The sequence below is a fragment of the Medicago truncatula genome, chromosome 8 (genome assembly GCF_003473485.1).
Source record: "Medicago truncatula cultivar Jemalong A17 chromosome 8, MtrunA17r5.0-ANR, whole genome shotgun sequence".
Taxonomy (NCBI): domain Eukaryota; kingdom Viridiplantae; phylum Streptophyta; class Magnoliopsida; order Fabales; family Fabaceae; genus Medicago; species Medicago truncatula.
In genome coordinates, this window is record NC_053049.1 from 42470258 (window position 1) to 42484022 (window position 13765).

Consider the following 13765-nt stretch of genomic DNA (forward strand, 5'->3'; position numbering starts at 1 on the left):
ATCGTATGATTACCATTGCTGTTATTACCAGCAAAATGGGGCTTTTATTGTTGCTTGTAGTTTCAGCAACTTTTGCATGTTGCTTTATTATTGAAAGTGATCCTGCCAGCTTTTGTTGTAGTTCAGTGTTGTACTAGTTGCTTATTGTCATGAATGATTACCACTTAATATGTGTAAGTTGGTTACAGTAATATCAGAAGTTGCTCATCGTCTCTTTTTTTTCCTCTCTATTATTTCCTCCGTAGACACTGCCAATAAGTGCTTCTCCCCCATTTTGATCATAGTATATTCTACTCCTAATGGTTTAAGTGCTTACAGTAATTGTAACCTGGTCTACTCTACTGACATGTTTTCTTGAGACATGACTCTTAGTTTCGTAGTTTGTGACCTGTTGATATAGGCCACCACAATTTTTATTTCAATGGTAAATAGTATTCTTTTTGGTACAATTGTGTTGCTTTGGTTTACTAGTGGAATGCTTATTATAGGCAAATAGATAAAGAAAATTGTACTCAATTGTAAAGTCTCTGATATGATGTCTTCTCCCTCCGTAATATTGATTATGACAGTGGACGAAGTTTAATTATGAGCTGTTTCTGCTCAAGTTAGCTGTGTTTTTTGTTGATGTAAGCGGAGTTTTTACTCCCAGGATGATTTATGTTTTGTTTTCTCTTTTGGCTTCAGCCCTCTTAATTCTCGAAAAAAGAGGAGGTAGTTTCTCTTCTGACATTTGTTTTACTAAGCTCTCGAATTCTACAATACTGATAGACTTTATTTTTTTCTTCCCAATTTGAGCAACCTGGGTTTTAAACAGCTATCTTCAAAATATGAAAGTATCAATCTCAATGGAAACTTTGTTACATTTGCACACTACCCATTCAAAATGTGAAACTATCAATATCAATGGAAACTTTGTTACACTTACACACCACCCATTCAAAATATGAAACTATCATCAATGGAAACTTTGTTACACTTACACACTACCCATATATCAATTAACCAAACTTTGGCTGATAGATTGGGTTCGTCACATAATTAAAAAGTAAACAAGGTTCATTACAATGTTAGAGAGTTGATGGACTGATAAATCCTAACAAGGTTTGGAATGCTTATCAATATTTAGTATGTGCGTAAATTCAATCGTTAGGATTTTCTAGAATAAAAATATGAATTGAATCTTACAAAATATAAAATTGAATCGATAAACTAAAGCCTTTTCCGGATATATTCAAGGCTCAACGTGCATTCTTCAAGCTGAACTCACAGCCATTCACAAAGGCCTCTATCTAGCAGTAAGCATGGGAATTGATGAATTAGTCTGCTTCTCGGACTCCCAGCTTTCCGTCAGCCTCATTACAGGAGAGGTACCTAAATTTCATGCATATGCAGTGCTAATTCAGGATATCAAGGAGATAGAGGGGTAAGTGGGGTATTGGTGTTGTTGTAAGAGATTATGAAGGTATTGTGGTTGCTGCTAGTTGTTGTCAAGTCTTTTCATTACCAGATTCAAAGGTAGGAGAAGCTTTAGCTATGCGGAAGGGGTTGAAATTTGCAAAAGACATGTTTTCTTTTTTTAATCTTATAGCAGAATCAGATGCTTCTAATGTGATTCAGGCGCTGAACACTCATCAACAACATCTCAACTATGTTGGATCTATTACTGGAGATTGCATTAATTTTAATGTCTTTTTTCGGAGTTTAAGATTTTTTGCATGTTAGACGTGAGACTAACCAAACTGCTCATTATCTAGCTCAATACTCTCTTCATAATATCGACTGTATATGGATTGAAGAGACCCCACCTTATATTTTCGCAATCTTAACTTTTGATTTATTGCCAGACTTTTTGTTAATGAAATTTTATTTATCGTAAAAAAAGTAAATGTATCGATAGACTTTAATTTGTGAATTTACCCTCGAAGCTCAAAAAAAAAAAAAAAACTTATAGTAATAAATAAATAAATAAAAACCAAAATTCATTGATATTCAGCTAAAATCAAACGGCTAACACGTTTAGCCCGCCTAACCCGTTTAACCCGACGCGGTGCCCGGTTTAGGGTTTTGAATTGAAAGGGCAGTTTGTTCCCTTGAGAGAGAGATATAAATACTAAGCCCTCATTTTACTCTCTCCGTCTGCGTCTCTGTCATGCCGCCTTACTCTCCATTCCCGTCGTCTTACGCACAGGTTTTTGTTGTTGCTGTTCAAGCTCTTTCTTTATTCAAGTTTTTTAGCTATTTATGCAATCATAATAATATTCTGTGATTTTAAAAACATAATACTAATGCTGAAATGTATTCTAGGTGTTCGAACTAATGTTACAACAAAATGTCGAATCTGATAGCGGGGTAGATCAAATTGAATCAGAGTTAGTGCCTATGTGTGCTGCTACAATTCTCGCACATGATTTTCCCTTTGATTTTTTTGAGTTGGCGGGAATTAGGAACCTCGCATCTTGCTTAAATCCAAATGTTGTTATGCCTCCTTCAAATGTTCTTGAGGCTTATGTCTCCGATTTGTACACGAATCAGAAACTCAAGCTTAAGCAAGAATTGGCTACCATTCCTAATAAATAGGATATCTTTAACTTTTGATTTGTGGGAATCTAATACTACTGAGACTTATATTTGTTTGACTGCTCATTTCGTTGATGCGAATTGGAAGTTAAATAGTAAAGTTCTCAACTTCTGTCTTGTTTACCCTCCTACTGGAGCTGAGATGTGTGAGAGAATGGTTGAGTTTTTGAGTGATTGGGGAATAGAGAAAAAGATTTTCTCTCTCACTTTAGATGATTCATCTGAGAATGACATTTTGCAAGAACAATTAAAAAATCAACTTTGTTTGCAAAATGGGTTGTTATGTGATGGAGAGTTCTTTCATGTGCATTGTTTTGCCCGCGTTTTAAACCTGATTGTTGATGAAGGGTTAAAACTAGTTGAGAGTGTTGTCTGTAAGATCAGAGAGAGCATTTTGTTTGTAAGGCATTCCAAGAGTAGATGGAAATTTTTTAAGGAGTGCGTTGAAAAGGTTGGTGGTGTTGATAGTTCGGTTCGCTTGCATCTAGATATGTCTATGAGAGTGAACTCAACTTATTTGATGCTTCAAAGTGCTCTTAAATATCAGCGTGCGTTTGAAAGTCTTCACTTGTATGATGATGATTATGATTCATGTCCTGCGGCAGAAGACTGGAAAAGAGTAGAAAAGATTTGTGCATTCTTGTTACCTTTTTGTGAAACTGCCAACATGATTAATGGCGCAACACATCCTACTTCCAACTTGTATTTTTCGCAAGTTTGGAAACTTCAATGTGTTTTAGTTGATAGTTTGGGAGATGAAGATGAATTTGTAGCGAGAATGGCTAAAAGTATGATGGGCAAGTTTAAGAAATATTGGGATGAGTAGTGTTGTTCTTGCAATGGGAGCAGTTCTTGACCCACGGATGAAATTTTCAAGATTGGCTGCTTGTTACTCAAAACTAGATCCATCAACTTGTGAACGGAAGTTGCAAAAAGTAAAGACAAAGTTGTACATGCTATTTGCCAAGTACTCTAGCAAAAGTACTTCTTCTAGGGTGCAAACAACTATTTAGGGCCAATCTTCTACCATGCCATTGCAAAAGAACTCTGAGTCTTCATCTCTCGACCTAGTTGATGTACGTTTATATAATTTTTTTTGAATCAACAATTTAATTACTTTCTATCTTGAATTTGTTTAACCTTATTGCTTTCTTTTTAACTTGTGAAATATAATATGAATTGAAAATGCACCATCAACAGCTTGTTACTAAAACTGGAAAGTCTGAACTTGATGTTTACTTTGACGAGTCAGATTTGAATTTTGGTTCTTATGAAGATATGGATGTATTACAATGGTGGAAGAGTAATTCAAATCGATTTCCAGATCTATCAATATTGGCTTGCGACTTGTTAAGTGTTCCCATTGCCACAGTGGCTTCTGATTTTGAATTTTGCATGGGCTCACGTGTGTTAAACAAGTATAAAGATCGCATGTTACCAATGGATGTGGAAACTAGAATTTGCACTCGCAGTTGGCTGTACAATTTTGTTAGTGATGGTAATCTATCTAATTTAAATGTGAATATAAATAAGTGTATTGTTTTGATAACCACCTGGGTAATTTAGTTATTAATCTCTTCGATTATGATATGTAGATGGAGAAGACGACGACGATGACTTTGAAGAAATAATGAATGAAATTGACGGTGGTGATGATGGTGACGATGATAGAGAAGACAGTGATGAATGAAGATGATGACAGTATTGGAGAAGACGGTGATGAATGAAGATGATGATGGTGATGGTGATTTGTTTGCTTTTATTTATTTAACTTTGGCTTTATGGTTCAAAAAATTAAGACTATATATGGTTGTTAGGTTATGTTTTCTGGAGTCACTGGTCACTGGTGAACTTAATTTTGAAAGCTTTTAATTGTCAACTTGTTTGTTTGTATCTAGTAATATGTGGATGTGGATTTGTTTGCTTTCTAATGTTTAATGTTGGATGAAGTTAGTTTGTATTACCAAAGAGTGGAAATTGTCTTTTTTATTGTGAATTGTTTATATTATCAAAGATGGATTGGTTTATAAATCAATCATTTGTTTTGTTTTATTTTGTTCTGATTTTGGTTATATCCATATCCAAACCATTACAGCAAAGCAATTAACATAATTTTGGTTTTAAAGCACCTGGCTGCATATTTAATTTCTTTCACCTTTGAACACTGCTATATCTATATGTAACAATGACCAACCATCTGTGTTAAGCATGAAGTCCAACAACCCAATCATTAAAGTAGAAAAAATAGCACTTTCAAGCAGTAGAGATTCTTGTTCTTGCATTTGCTTTTGGGTTCCATCTTTGATTTTCCAGATTTCTTTATAATTAAGTTCCATCTTTGTCATTCAAGAATACAATTACAAGTTTATTTTTGGTTGCAAGTCTAAACTTTAAAGAATTTTAACCACCTGTTTGTGGTGTTGACTTCTCTGACAGTAATAGTTTTAGTAATATTTCCTGCACCCTGTTCTATCTTATTGTTTGTTTATTGTCACCACAACCCACTAATATATAAGTTGCTTATTTCTTATAGTTGCAGAAGTTGCCCAGTCTCTTTTTATCTCTACTTCCTCTATTATTTACTCCTCCCAGTCACCGCAAATAAGTGTTTCTTCACCTTTTTGATCTAATGAAATTCTCCAACTAATGTGTACCAATTTTTTTATCCACCTAACGGTTTAAGGGTTTAATATAAACCATCTTTGGTCCCACTATTTTACTAAATCTGTAATTCTGGATCCCCTATTTTTTTTCCATCCAATTTTGTTCCACTGTTTTACTATATCAGCAATTTTGTCCCCTCTATTACACCTTTGATTTTGATGACAATCAAATATTTTACTTTCTTAAATAAGAAAAATAATTAAAAATAAATAAATTAAAATGTCAGAACTAAAAACTGAATGAATGAAACAAGATTTGGGGATTTAAGTCAGCACATACGAACGAACTCATTTCTCAGTCCGCGACTCTCGCCATCGCCTCTCTCGTCTGCGTCTCTGTCATATCATCGCCGTCTGCTCCGATGTCTCACGCACAAGTATTATTTTCAAACTGCCCTTTTCAATTCAATTATAACAACTTGTGATTTTGAAAACGTAATAATCATAATTTACTTACTATGCTGAAATGTAATCTAGGTCGTCGAAGCAACGTCACAAGAAAATATGGAATTTGATAACGAGGTAGAACAAAGGGAATCACAATTTGCGGGTATATGCGCTTCTATGATCCTTGCACATGATTTGCCCTTTAATTTTTTGGAGCTCGAGGTAATGAGGAAGTACACTGAGTTCTTAAATCCAAATGCTGTTATACCTCCGACAAATGTTATTGAGGCTTATGTTTCGCATTTGTACACGAAAGAGAAACTAAAGCTTAAACAAGAATTGGCTAGCATTCCTAATAGGATATCTTTAACTTTTGATTTGTGGGAATCTAACACCACTGAGACTTATATTTGTTTGACAGCTCATTTTGTTGACGCGAATTGGAAGTTGAATAGTAAGGTTCTCAACTTTCGTCTTGTTTACCCTCCTATTGCAGCGGAGATTTCGGAGAGAATGATTGAATTGTTGAATGATTGGGGAATAGAGAAAAAGATTTTCTCTCTCACTTTAGATGATTCATTTGAGAATAATGTTATGCTAGAACAATTGAAAAATCAACTTTGTTTGCGAAATGGGTTGTTATGTGATGGAGAGTTCTTTCATGCTCATTGTTTTGCATGCGTTTTAAAACTGATTGCTGAAGAGGGGTTAAAACTAGTTAGTGGTGCCGTGTATGGAATTCGAGACAGCATCATGTTTGTGAGGAATTCAAAAAATAGAAGGACAAAATTTAAGGAGTGCATTGAAAAGGTTGGTGGTGTTGATAGTTCTGTTTGCCTGCATCTGGACATGTCTATGAGTCTGAACTCAACTTATGTGATGCTTGAAAGTGCTCTTAAATATCGGCATGTATTTGAAAGTTTTCACTTGTATGATGATAATTACCAGTTATGTCCTTTAGCACATGAGTGGAAAAGAGTTGAAAAGATTTGTGCGTTCTTGCTGCCTTTTTATGAAACTGCCAACATGATTAATGACACAACGCATCCTACTTCAAACTTGTGTTTTTTGCAAGTTTGGAAAGTCCAATGTGTTCTAGTTGATAGTTTGGGAGATGAAGATAAAGTTATAAAGAGAATGGCTGAAAGGATGATGAGCGAGTTTGACAAATATTGGGATGAGTATAGTGTTGTTCTTGCACTGGGAGCAGTTCTTGACCCACGGATGAAGTTTTCGACGTTGGCTTATTGTTACTCAAAACTTGATCCATCAACCTGCGAGCAGAAGTTGCAACTAGTAAAGAGAAAGTTGTACATGCTATTTGACAAGTATTCTAGCAAAAGCACTTCTTCTGGCCTAAAAAGAACTACTCAGGACCAATCTTCTACCATGCCATTGCAAAAGAAATTAAAGTCTTTATCTCACGGCCTATTCAATGTAAGTTTATATATATTTTTTGAATCAGCAATTTAATTACTTTCCACCTTGAATTTGTTTAACCTCATTGCTTTCCTTTTCACGTGTGAAATATAATAGGAATTGAAAGTGCACCAACGGCAGCTTGTTACTGAAACTAGAAAATCTCAACTTGATGTTTACTTAGATGAGTCAAATTTGGATTTTCATTGTTATGAAGATATGGATGTATTACAATGGTGGAAGAGAAATAATAATCGATTTCCGGATCTATCAATATTAGCTTGCGACTTGTTAAGTGTTCCCATTGCCACTGTTGCTTCTGATTCTGAATTTTGCATGGGTTCACGTGTCTTTAACAAGTATGAAGATCGTACGCTGCCCACGAATGTGGAAACTAGAATCTGTACTCGCAGTTGGTTATACAATTTTGTAAGCGATGGTAATCTACTATGTTCTTTAAATGTAAATAAATATGATTGTATTCTTCTGATAACCAGTGGTCAATTTTATTATTAACCTCTTCAATTGTGATATGTAGACAGAGAAGGCGACAGAGATGACTTGGATGGAATAATGAATGAAATTGATAATGGTGAAAAAATGGTGCAAGCGTGACAATGATGGCGGTGATGATTGATTTGCTTGTAGTTATTTAACTTTGATTTATCATGTTTGTTTTGACTTTATCTTTTAAATTGTTAGGATATGGTCTGGTCTGGTGGACTTAACTTTTAATGTTCGTTATTGTAGACTTGTTTTAACTTGTAATATGTGGATTTGTTCTCTTTTATCAAATTTGGATCTGTATGAAATCATTCCTTATTTTTGTGTTTATTTTGATCCTGGTTTTGGTTATACCAATCTCCAAACCATTACTCCCAAGCAATAAAATTGATTTTGCTTTTAACGGTCAACCATTTGTGTGAAGTGTGAAATCCAACAACACTCCAACTACTGAAGTAGAAAGAATAGTACTTTCTAGCTGCAGAGCTTCAAGAATACAATTACAAGGTTTGTTCAACATAGCCTATGCATGTATTAGAAATTGAAACAGTACAAAGATTTTTGGTTGCAACTCTTAAACTTTAAAGGATTTTAACTACTTCTAGTGGTTTTGGCTTCTGAGATTAAAAGTTTCCGGTATTGTCTTGCACCTTTTTTCACTTGCTGCCAATGGTGGTTGCCTTTTTCATTAACCTTAACTTTCTTGTCCCTGCTATCCTATCTATCTAACATGCATCATATAATTTGAATATATGTTTCCATTCTACCAAAACGTGGCTTCTGTTACTTCTTATGGTTGTAGTAGCTCAGATTTATAGTTTCTTGTTGTCATGACAACAAACTGATGTATAAGTTGCTTATTGCTTGTAGTTTCATATCAGAAGTTGCTCACCGTCTCTTTTTTCTTCTATTTCCTGTAGTATTTACTACTCACAGTCACTGCAAATAAGTGGTCCTCAGCTTTGGATTAACTATGATTAACTATTTGCACACTAATTAATATATCTAGTTTTTCTTTTGATTTGGTGATAAAATACAGGAAGGTACATACTCTAAATTATTCTAGATAAGTTGATGTGTAGGTAGCCACTCCTTCAGCAAGTCCAGAATACCCGAATACCTCCATTATACAACCATGCCTCTCTTGCTTTGACATTGTTCTTCTTGCTAATTCATGAAAGCATTTCATTATTTGATATCAAGATTATAAATATAAGGTCAAGATACTGCGTTGTTTACATAAAATTCCGGTTAGAAAAATAAATGTGATTCAATTTATGGTAATTTTTAATCAATACATGGAAGCTGCAAGTAGTGGCGAAGCAAAAAAAATAATCAATGGATCCCTAAAATAGACTATAATATATAAACGTAAAATTTAAGTTGTAATTGATTCAATATATAGCCGATCAAAGTTGATATGTCAATCGAAAGACGCCACCATAACAAGAAACTAAAGAATGCAATATTAAGACGACGAACAAAACATCACACTAAGTTGATAAAGTCACGAAAAAAAAATCTTATATATATATATATATATATATATATGTGTGAAAATTATTTATTTATATTAGAATGTGAAAAAAAGATAAAGACAAATTTTAAACTAAACGTTGACTCAACGAACCATTTTCGATAATTAAAGAAGAAAGGGGTGGAACATATTTTTCTACAAAATTAAGGCGGACTATATTATGACAAAAAAATAATTTCTATCATTTTCTTTATCAAAAAATTTCTATTATCTTTTGACACACAACCAAAAATAAAATAAAACAAATTGATAAATAAAAGACCAAAAACCAAATCCTTAATTCAATGATAGAATAATATGCTTATTCATCTTAAAAGATGAACTTCTAGCTACTAGATTGACACGCAATAATTTTTATTTTATTTTTTTTGACATCGGCAAAAATGAAATCCCACACTTCTATGTCCCAAGCCAATACCACTAAGACAACCAAATGGGTTTGCAATAACCGGTTTAACACGATGGGTGGCCATTTTAGGGTTTTAGATATAAATACTGAGCCCGCGAACCTCGTTTCTTAGTTATCCCATTTCGTCACTTACTCACACCAACACCTCACTGGCTCTCTCTCTCTCTCCAACACCTTACGCCGACTCTTCGATGTTTCACGAACAGGTATTGTTTCGAATCTGTTTTTGTTGATGTCTATTGTCTCCTAGCTTTCAATGCAATAGTATTAATCTGTGATTTTAGAAACATAATAATAATTAACAGTGTTGAAATGTAATTTAGGACATTGAAGAAATATCACAAGAAAATGTGGAATCTATTGGCGAGATAGATCAATTATGGTTAGTTAAAAGGTGTGCTTCTATGATCCTTTCAAATGATTTTCCCTTTGATTTTTTTGAGCGCGAGGGTATGAGTAACTTCATGAAGGTCTTAAATCCAAATGCTGTTATGCCTCCTATAAATGTTATTAAGGCTTATGTCTCGGATTTGTACACGAAAGCGAAACTCAAGCTTAAACAGGATTTGGCTACCATTCCTAATAGGATATCTTTAACTGTTGATCTGTGGGAATCATGCACTACCGAGACTTATATTTGTTTGACCGCTCATTTTGCTGACGCGAATTGGAAATTAAAGAGTAAGGTTCTCACCTTCTGTACTGTTGATCCCACTGGAGCTGAGATGTGTGAGAGAATGGTTGAGTTTTTGAGTGATTGGGGAATAGAGAAAAAGATCTTCTCTCTCACTTTAGATGATTCATCTGAGAATGACATTTTGCAAGAACTATTGAAAACTCAACTTGGTTTGCAAAATGGGTTGTTATGTGATGGGGAGTTCTTTCACGGGCATTGTTATGCACGTGTTTTAAAATTGATTGTTGAAGAGGGGTTGAAACTAGTTAGTGATGCTGTGTCGAAAATTAGACAGAGCATCTTGTTTTTTAGGGATTCAAAGAGTCGAAGGCAAAAATTTAAGGAGTGCGTTGAAAAGGTTGGTGGTGTTGATAGTTCAGTTCGCTTGCATCTGGACATGTCTATGACTGTGAACTCAACTTATTTGATGCTTGAAAGTGCTCTTAAATATAGGTGTGTGTTTGAAAGTCTTCACTTGTATGATGATAATTATGAGTTATGTCCTTCGGTAGAAGAATGGAAAAGAGTTGAAAAGATTTGTGTGTTCTTGTTGCCTTTAAGGGAAACTGCTAACATGATTAATGGCACAGCACATCCTACTTCAAACATGTATTTTTTGCAAGTTTGGAAAGTTCAATGTGTTTTAGCTGATAGTTTGAGAGATGAAGATGAAGCTATAAAGAGAATGGCTGAAAGGATGATGAGCAAGTTTGAGAAATATTGGGATGAGTATAGTGTTGTTCTTGCATTGGGAGCGGTTCTTGACCCACGGATGAAGTTTTCTACATTGGCTCATTGTTACTCAAAACTTGATGTTTCGGCCTGTGAAAGGAAGTTGCAAGAAGTAAAGAGTAAGTTGTACATGCTATTTGACAAGTATTCTAGCAAAAGTATTTCTTCTGGGGTGCAAAGAACTATTCAGGACGAATCTTCTAGCATGCCATTGCAAAAGAAATTGAAGTCTTCATCTCACGGCCTATTTGATGTAAGTTTATATATATTTTTGGAATTCATAATTTAATTACACTCTATCTTGAATTTGTTTAACCTCGTTGCTGTCCTTTTCACTTGTGAAATATAATAGGAATTGAAAACTCACCATGAGCAGCTTGTTACTGGAAAATCCCAACTTGATATTTACTTAGCTGAGTCAAATTTGGATTTTCGTTGTTATGAAGATATGGATGTATTACAGTGGTGGAAGAGTAATAATAATCGATTTCCAGATCTTTCAATATTGGCTCGAGACTTGTTAAGTGTTCCCGTTAACACTATCGCTTCTGATTTGGATTTTTGCATAGGCTTGCACGTTTTTAACAAGTATAAAGATCGTATGTTACCGATGAATTTGGATGCTAGATTTTGTACTCGCAATTGGTTGTACAATTTTGTTCGCGATGGTAATCTACGTAATTTAAGTGTAAATACATATGATTGTATTGTTTTGGTAACTAGTTGTCACTTTAATTATTAACCTTTTCAATTATGATATGTAGTTGGAGAAGACGACGATGACTTTGAAGAAATAATGAATGAAACTGACAGTGATGACTAAATGGAGCAAGCATCTAATGGTTTTGATTTTGAAGTCAAACGCCGGTGGTGATGATGGTTGATTTGCTTGTATCTATTTAACTTCTGTTTATGATGTTTGTTTTTGTTTTTATGGTTTAAAAAATTTGAACTATATAAAGTTGTTAGGTTATGGTTTGTTGACTTACCGGTGGATTTTATATGTTTGTGATTATGGACTTGTTTTTGACGTGTACTATGTGGATTTGTTTACTTTTTAATGTTGGATGAAGTTAGTATGTAATTCCATGTTTAAGGAAACAAGATTATGATCAAATTATAATTTTCTTTATTCTTGTGAATTATTCTCTTAAATTGCACTTTCAAGTTGTAGAGCTTCTAGCTCTTGCATTCGGCTTTTGGGTTCCATCTTTTGATTCTCCACATTTCCTTATTATTAAGTCTACTGGCATATACTCCTGTCATTGAAGAGTATACAATTACAAGGTTTGTTCAACATGGCTTATGTACTAGAAATTGAAACAGTTCATAGATTTTTGGTTGTAGTTGTAACCCAAAAGGTTAATGATTCTAACTACATCTAGTGGTTTTGGCTTCTCTGAAGGTAAGAGCTTCAGGTATAGTTCTTATACCTTGTTTCACTTGCTGCTGATGGCCGTTGCTTCTTAGCATCAATACTTCATGTCTCTCTGTCCCTGATATCCTATCTATCTCACATGCATCATATGATTTTAATAGTTGTTTGAAACATTAAAACATGCTACTCAGATTTCAATTAGTGAGTTGGATAGAGATATGATAAAACATTATGTATGGGGTGGCAAAGCGTCTAATGATATTGATTTTGAAGTTGACGACAATGGTGATGATGATTGATTTGCTTGTATTTACTTAACTTTGGTTTATGATGTTTTTTTTTGGCTTTTATGGTTTGAAATTATAACTATATATGGTTGTTAGGTTATGGATTGTGGACTCATTGATGGATTTGAATGTTTGTGATTTGGACTTGTTTTTAACTTGTAATATATCCTCATTAATACAATTTATTGGTCTGGTTGTGAGGACATTTTATATGCAATCTCGGGTTCGAACCTGGATTACCGCATTTTTTCCTTCTCGTATGCGTGTTAGTTTCAAAATGTGTTGGTCTCTAGGCCAGTAGCAAAATAAAACTTGTAATATGTGGATTTGTCTGCTTTCTAATGTTTGATGTTGGATATAAGGAAACAAGGCTGCTATCAAATTGTAATGTTCTTTATTCTTGTGAATTGTTCTTATGATCATTACTTTAGATTGTTGATGATGATAGAAGTAGTAATTTATTAATAATTTTGGGTCATGATGGGGTTCGAGTGGGCATCAAATTGGGCACACAAGTGGAATTTGACACCGAATCTTACCAAAAACTTTAAGACGTTAGGCATATGAATCCTTATTTATAGGTTGCTCAACGTTCACTTTTATATCCAATGTAAATCTTTTACCCACACTTGATATAGTGACAAATAATACTTTAGAAATTTATTTTGCATAATTTTCTTAGTTTAAACTTTTAATTTTTTTGAATTTGTACTTTCTCGTTTTCTATTTTGAGACTTCTAAAATAGTGAAAGTCATTGATACTTCTAACGGTAAAACAAATAGTAATATTATTGTTTGTCGCACTATCAGAGAGGGAAATCAATGTACGGATTTCTTGGTCAAGCTTGGTGCCTCCTCATATGATGATTTGGTTTATCATGCCTCCCCTCCAGATGGTTTTTTATATCCCCTGAAGATCGATGCAGTTGAGACTTTCTTTCCTAGAGAGTAGTTTGTATTTGTTTTTCTTTTCTTCTTTTCTTTAGCATTGTAAAAAAAAAAAATTGTTTTTAAATATATATGATTTTCATGCGTTAAAATATACATGATATTAATTAATCATAATTTATTTTCAAATATATATTAGACAAAGTATAATTAATGAAGTTCAAAATCATGGTTAATTACATTTAATAAATATTTTTTGTCTTACATATCTAATTTTTTGTCCAATTTTGATATCAAAATTGGCTCCC

At 33.8% G+C, this 13765-nt stretch overlaps 3 protein-coding genes across 5 annotated transcripts; all 3 read left to right on the top strand.

Annotated features, from left to right (window-relative positions):
- Nucleotides 1-2104: 2104 nt before the first annotated feature.
- LOC112417161 (zinc finger BED domain-containing protein DAYSLEEPER-like) lies at nucleotides 2105-4584 on the top strand. 3 transcript variants are annotated; one of them, XR_003007704.2, is made up of 4 exons: nucleotides 2105-2188; nucleotides 2305-3653; nucleotides 3830-4075; nucleotides 4173-4584. XR_003007704.2 is itself a non-coding variant. In XM_024772305.2 (4 exons), the coding sequence occupies exons 2-4, from the start codon at nucleotides 3606-3608 to the stop codon at nucleotides 4265-4267; spliced, it is 441 nt and encodes a 146-aa protein (XP_024628073.1). In that variant the 5' UTR covers nucleotides 2105-2188; nucleotides 2305-3605; the 3' UTR covers nucleotides 4268-4584. The 3 variants fall into 3 exon arrangements, 1 of the variants encoding a protein (XP_024628073.1); XM_024772305.2 differs by having other exon boundaries at nucleotides 3778-4075; XR_005643417.1 differs by lacking the exon at nucleotides 2105-2188 and having other exon boundaries at nucleotides 2209-3653; nucleotides 3778-4075.
- A 138-nt stretch (nucleotides 4585-4722) lies between these two features.
- LOC112417140 (zinc finger BED domain-containing protein RICESLEEPER 2-like) lies at nucleotides 4723-7868 on the top strand. The gene is made up of 4 exons (XM_024772199.2): nucleotides 4723-5617; nucleotides 5718-7064; nucleotides 7164-7485; nucleotides 7585-7868. The coding sequence occupies exons 1-4, from the start codon at nucleotides 5603-5605 to the stop codon at nucleotides 7659-7661; spliced, it is 1761 nt and encodes a 586-aa protein (XP_024627967.2). The 5' UTR covers nucleotides 4723-5602; the 3' UTR covers nucleotides 7662-7868.
- A 1689-nt stretch (nucleotides 7869-9557) lies between these two features.
- On the top strand, nucleotides 9558-12036 carry LOC112417092 (zinc finger BED domain-containing protein RICESLEEPER 2). The gene is made up of 4 exons (XM_024771982.2): nucleotides 9558-9702; nucleotides 9820-11157; nucleotides 11257-11572; nucleotides 11669-12036. The coding sequence occupies exons 1-4, from the start codon at nucleotides 9688-9690 to the stop codon at nucleotides 11725-11727; spliced, it is 1728 nt and encodes a 575-aa protein (XP_024627750.1). The 5' UTR covers nucleotides 9558-9687; the 3' UTR covers nucleotides 11728-12036.
- The last annotated feature ends 1729 nt before the right edge of the window (nucleotides 12037-13765 follow it).

Coding starts and splice junctions, on each gene's coding strand:
- LOC112417161 (XM_024772305.2), top strand. CDS start 3,606: ATGCCATTGCAAAAGAACTCTGAGTCTTCATCTCTCGACCTAGTTGAT. Junction 3,654..3,777: donor CATCTCTCGACCTAGTTGAT/GTACGTTTATAT, acceptor CACCATCAACAG/CTTGTTACTAAAACTGGAAA. Junction 4,076..4,172: donor GTACAATTTTGTTAGTGATG/GTAATCTATCTA, acceptor TATGATATGTAG/ATGGAGAAGACGACGACGAT.
- LOC112417140 (XM_024772199.2), top strand. Junction 7,065..7,163: donor TATCTCACGGCCTATTCAAT/GTAAGTTTATAT, acceptor GAAATATAATAG/GAATTGAAAGTGCACCAACG. Junction 7,486..7,584: donor ATACAATTTTGTAAGCGATG/GTAATCTACTAT, acceptor TGTGATATGTAG/ACAGAGAAGGCGACAGAGAT.
- LOC112417092 (XM_024771982.2), top strand. Junction 11,158..11,256: donor CATCTCACGGCCTATTTGAT/GTAAGTTTATAT, acceptor GAAATATAATAG/GAATTGAAAACTCACCATGA. Junction 11,573..11,668: donor GTACAATTTTGTTCGCGATG/GTAATCTACGTA, acceptor TATGATATGTAG/TTGGAGAAGACGACGATGAC.